Source organism: Sinohyriopsis cumingii, chromosome 11, assembly GCF_028554795.1.
Source record: "Sinohyriopsis cumingii isolate HCF-2022 chromosome 11, ASM2855479v2, whole genome shotgun sequence".
Taxonomy (NCBI): Eukaryota; Metazoa; Mollusca; class Bivalvia; order Unionida; family Unionidae; genus Sinohyriopsis; species Sinohyriopsis cumingii.
The window spans coordinates 53,311,401-53,317,400 of record NC_142971.1 but is presented as its reverse complement, the minus strand read 5'-3'; the positions used below and the strand labels follow the sequence as shown (position 1 = coordinate 53,317,400).

The 6,000-nt window shown below is 34.1% G+C and overlaps 1 protein-coding gene across 2 annotated transcripts in view; it reads left to right on the top strand.

Moving 5' to 3' along the window:
• The first annotated feature begins 1,266 nt into the window (after positions 1 to 1,266).
• LOC149788468 (uncharacterized) overlaps positions 1,267 to 6,000 on the top strand; it is a 34,042-nt gene continuing 29,308 nt past the window's right edge. The window contains exon 1 of one of the 2 annotated variants that reach the window (XM_089974449.1): positions 1,267 to 2,033. In XM_089974449.1, coding sequence (XP_089830575.1) covers positions 1,793 to 2,033 — 241 coding nt within the window. In that variant the 5' untranslated portion in view covers positions 1,267 to 1,792. The remainder of the gene's footprint in view (positions 2,034 to 6,000) is intronic. The other variant, XM_089974448.1, reaches the window with a different exon arrangement.

Sequence of the window (6,000 nt, the reverse complement as noted above, 5' to 3'; positions counted from 1 at the left end):
CTGTCGCTGAAAGGGTTCTGCGGAAAACGTTGTTGCCACTTGTTTTTAACGATACTTGAAGCGTTTAATTTGGCAATATCACATGGACTAAATACCTTTCACAAGGACACGCCTAATAGGCCGACGTGGACTGTATATTATTTCAGTGCTGAATATTAGAACCTCTGCGGCTTATTGATAGACGTCAGACGTATCGGATTGTTAGAATGCGCCTTCTAGCAATGATTCAAACCGTCAAAGAGTAAATAGCGACTCAATGGCCTACCTTTTATGAGAATCCAGTACAAAACACCAAATGATTATTCGGATCTAAACGTAATTAAACACGCTATTCTAAATCTCTGAAACTCAAGACGCTGAAGACTTATAAACTGACAAGAATGTATCTCACTTCGGAAACACTCGGCATCTTTTGCATATATCATCTGCAAGTTTGGTATGTTTTTTTTAAAACAATTTAATCAATGCCCAAATATTAAATTAGTGCAACTTTTCAAATAAAAATAGCAAATTATGTATATGTTAATTAAAAATAAACGTTTACACACGTTATTAAATATTGAAACATAAATAGTTACTTTAATTAGTTGCTATAGCATATGCCATCACTTCCATGGGAAGTTACGTTTTAATAATTATTCAATCACCCATGCACCGCTTTGACGATGAATCCCTATAAAATGAAACGTTTTTATGACGTAGTTGTATATTTTTATAATTTTTCTAGTTTTATCCAGATTAGTTCCTCTTGGTTATATTCCACAGGGGTATGCTCAGGGATATGCCTCACCCACCCACCCAACCACGACCGTGATTTGGCGTTCCAGGTCGTCGCTCGTGTCGCACCCCATTATGACGGCTCAGTGTGAACGTATACATTAGGCATAGGAAATACGACCACTAAAGATTTTGTTTTGCCAGTGAGTAGAAGGCGCTGGTAAACTGGCTGGTAATATGACTTTGTGTCGCACAAAATGATTTGCGAACAAATCAGAGAAATTATATAAATTGCGATAAAATGTACCTGATATAAACAATGAATTTTTCATTAAACTGTCTTAGAAATCATATGCCTTATACCTTTTGTACACAGTTTGTATAGTCTTTGGAAATCTGAATTATACTAGAGCAATACGTGTAAGTGAAATCAGCTAAAACAGTGTGTTTCGAGAATGTATTATGCATTAGGCACTGTGTCTGTTTCCTTTGCGTATTCTCACATCTTTTTATATGACACTTGATCGGAGTAAATAATTACTAAACCACTCTGTTTTATTTTAGGGCACTAAAGCTTTACTTTCTTCTTGCTGGTAGTAATCGCAGTGGTCATAAACGTCACCGTGACGATTGATTTTATTATCTATCTTCGCTAGTCAAACGCCGTTTGAAATGAATTAATTTCTCAGTGTTCGTAGTACTGAAAGTACTCTTTCTTCTCTTTTTTTTGTTGACAATATATTTCCATATCTTTTCCGAAACGGTGACTCGTCACGGAAGTGTGAATCTGTTACAACGCAAGCTGTTTTAATGTAGCCTCATACCGCCACGAGAAAAGTACTTCACTGAACAGGAGCTCATTGGGACAATTTTCGTTCCTTTCGAAAACGCGGCGGTCGACATTATTGTGCAGGGGTGATTATCAATCCGACCATAACAAGCGATCAACGTCCAGGATACAATATATAAACAGCACAATCCAAATCAACAACAAAGACTGCATCATCTTTCATTTCAAATGAAATTTGGTGCAACTTAGAACAGCAAAAGGTGTATCTATAAGAGTAGGTAAATAATGGGCCGGTTGCACATTCTGGATATATGCCTTTTAGCTGGAACAAGTGTGGCCTTTGTACTGCTGGCAATAGGGTTTTCTATACCGGACTGGCTCTATGTGACTTACAGAGATGGGGGTGGTGACGAATCTTCTCTACACATGTCCATCTGGTACAGTCGCCTTTGCCCTGGGGACAGGAACTGTATCACAACCCTACACCGGGATATGGATCGGCAACTTAAGAAACTAAACTTGCCAAGTAAGTTGAAGCAGTATGTATGTATGTATGTATGTATGTATGTATGTATGTATGTGTGTGTGTATGTGCGTGTGTGTGCATGTATTCAACTTCGTTTATCATGGCCCTATTGTTTAATAGATCGTTTCGTTGCCTGATTGGTTCATTGGTAACTTTTAGTTGATGGGTTGGTTGGTAGATCAAATATTTACTGCTGTTTTTTTATTATTTACTATTGATTTATATAAAGTTAGGTATATGTAGTGTTCTATACTTCACATTTCTTAGTTTGGGAGGAGTTATTCATTAAATACCAGGAAATTATGCATCGATCTCGATACATGGCTGTTAGTCTATCTTACTATTATGATTTTTTGAGATGTAAAAATAATAGGAACTTCGATTTTCAGTCAAAAGGTAAGAAATCATTACGTACCCAAGTCAAAATGTTCATATGAATGCCGTAACATACTCAAGTTAAAACGTACACATTAAGTCAAAACGTTACCATACCCCAAATTGTAACTGATTATGCGGTTTAATATTAAATAAATTATAATAATTTTGGCAGGTTACCAAAAGGACAAAGCAAATTACATTATCACAGGCGTAGGCCATGATAATTTGGGCTGGTAAATACAGCTTGAATCATCACTGAATATTTTTTTACGCATTTTACGTTAAATTCAAACGAATTATAGTATTAATATTAAACGGTTTGCTGCATTAAACTCCACTTATTCATACAAAGTTTTACATTAATCTAATCAGTGCTTAGCGACAAATGGAACTAGAAAATGTTATCACACGTCTCAAATAATCCACCTAACTCATGAGTAGCGATTACACGAGGTCGTCAATGGCATAACTTTCACTTCGTTCATTGCTGTAATCATTGAGGGAATAGTAATTATCATATGAAAACGCTTACAGTGCGACAAATGGCTTGTAATAGGTGCTTTTGCAGCTACATGCACGGGAGCCCTACAGTTTGCCGTTAATCAGAATTAGCGCTTACCAATAACTGGAGATATATGTTAACACAATGATATATAACCATATGAATCCAATATATATATATATATATATATATATATATATATATATATATATATATATATATATATATATATATATATATATATATATATATATATATATATATATATATAATATTTAGCACCCACCCACCCGTAAAATAGCCACTGGACAAGAGAATTCAGCATGAAACTATACGACATTATTGATGTTTTTTTTATAATTTTGTTGCGAATTAGTTTCATGTAATTATATTTGTGTATGTATTTCGACACATAGTTACTTTGATATTGCAGTTAAGTACATAAACTTCTTATCTATGTTTTGTATTTAATGAAAATTCAATTTATCATGCAGAGTAGGGATTGTGTTATAAGCGCGATATGCTAAACATTTGATAAGTCAAGGAGTAATATTGGAAAATCTGTGTTTTTAGACGTACGAAACACTGTTAATTAAAATTTGTTACGTTGTCATGACACTGTTCACATGTAGAAATACATATATTGTATGCACTGTGTTTAGCTGTTTTATTACCGTATTCATTACGCAATACGTGTATCTACATTTGAGTTGTAATAATTTGATAAAATTCCATTCTATATTACCGCAAATTGAAGTGTCATTTAGTGTCATTGTCATTGTGCCCATTTTCGTCGTAATCCCAATCACCCGTAATTGTGATATAATCTGTGTTTTGCAGTAAAAACACTTTTATGCGTTTTTGATGCAATAAAAGTTTTGATATCTATTTATCTATCTATCTATCTATCTATCTGTCTGACTGTCTGTCTGTCTGTCTGTCTGTCCATATATCTGTCCGTCCGTCCACTCATCCATCCATCCATTCATCCATCCCAACTTGTTTATTTTTCATACCTTTCTGACAGATTTTATTTACGAATTACACATATCAGAATACTTTGTAGAGTGATTCAAAATGAAATTATTTAAAGGACTCTCAATAACAAGGAAATTGTAAAGGCAAAGATGTTGTTATATTATTCAAGGTAACGTTTCTACGATGATCAAAGAAAATTAATTTAAAACCAGTCATCCCAATTTGCAACTTACCAAGTAGTATCAAATGATGCAGAACTTCCAGCACAAAAACTAAGCCATCAAATCTACGAACCTCGGTGTGTTGGGACTTGCTCTAATTTTGGTACGTTTTGAATTGGATACGATTGCCTTGAGTACGTTTGACTTGTGTACATACATTTTGGCTTGGGTACGTTTTGGCTTGTGTACGCTTTTGACCTCTTTCGATACTTTGAGTAATTAAAAAGTATTGAAAATTAAAGTTTTACACACCCTCTGTCTGAACAGATGTCAACGATTCCATCATGTGTTGATAATATTCAATGAACCATTTCAACTTGACGCTTCAAGTTGTCAGCGTCGAATTGGAATTTTATTCGGCTTGGATGTATGCGTAATTTTATGTAATTATTTGGCCATTTTCAATCGCAGTAATTCAACTAATTCTCATATTTTGATCATTTCGTTGTTGTTAAAATGAGTCTTATCAAAATTTCTCTTAAGATGGCAAATACTTAAGAAGTCCGCACCCCAACCTCCCTTTCGACTTTTCAGATCACATACTCTCACCTCTGTCCGCGTTGGTTCGACTCGACTCAACCAGTGTGAATATGTAAGAAGGCTTGCCAGTTGCTTCTCTTGGGTCGGTGGTTCTTTTCGGGTTCTTTCTCCACCTGGAAATCATACTGTAAATATATTTAGGTCAAGGGTGGTCATGTGATCCCCCGAAATCATACTATATATATATATATATATATATATATATATATATATATATATATATATATATATATATATATATCGACAATTTTTATCATGCAAATGAAGCTGAAAATATGTCACAAGATTCTGTTCGAGACGCTTAGTAAATATTAGCTTTACTTTCAGACTGCTGGCTGTGATTGACTGCCCCTTCCCCCCATCCTACAAAAAATCATGCGGGCGCCATGTACTTGAGTATTGATAAATTTATTTGATCTATATAAAAATACAATGAATTGGGTTTTTTTAAAAAGATAAATTTGACCTCTGTAATTTTCTTTGACAATGAGGCTCACTTTAAAGTAAATAGGAAGGCGGATCCTAAAACCCCATTCTATGTGTTCCAGATTTTCAGTATCAGAGTACAGCTAAGCTCCACCCTCATCGCTAATAACTCGATACAGTGCACGTACACTTTCACATCGGATAGGTCAGCGACACTTAAATACAGATGGGAGGCAAGTGTTTGTGTGTGGATGGTTTGGGCTGGGTGGGGTTAAAAGACTCGAGATTAAAAGTGAAGAATTAATTCACATAGGATATGAATCAAAAACACATTTCGACCATTAAATGAATTTAAATCTAGTATCATCCTTGTACACATTGATCAGAGAGAGCGAGAGAGAGAGAGAGTCAAAGTAAAAATACGAAGGCTTCGTTATATTTTCATACAATAATTGCATTTATTTTAAAATTTTGCATACATTTGAAAATCACAATTGCATAATTAAGCAATATGTTTTAATCGAAAATCACAGTCTGCAAATTCGTAAAGCTAAGAAAAAGAAGTGTAATACATGATATAGTTTTATTACACGAACAAGGAAAATGCGATTTCGTTTTACATTGAATCATCTGGTTATAAAAATGTCACATTCATCTAAATATTGCTTATAAAGATATGTATATTACATTCAATTAAATATTGCTAAATCGTTAACCCCTAATTCACCGTTCAAATAATATCGCACAAAAAATTATTTCCAAATATCACCAACAGAATTATTAAGACAATCTTAAAAATAAAATCCTAAAATCTATTGGCGAAATCTCTGTCCAAGTTGCTATTTATTTCAATGAAGCATGTAAATTTTAGGCACCTTTTGGGTTAGATTAGATAATGCTGGTGCCCCTAGTTTTGTCTAAT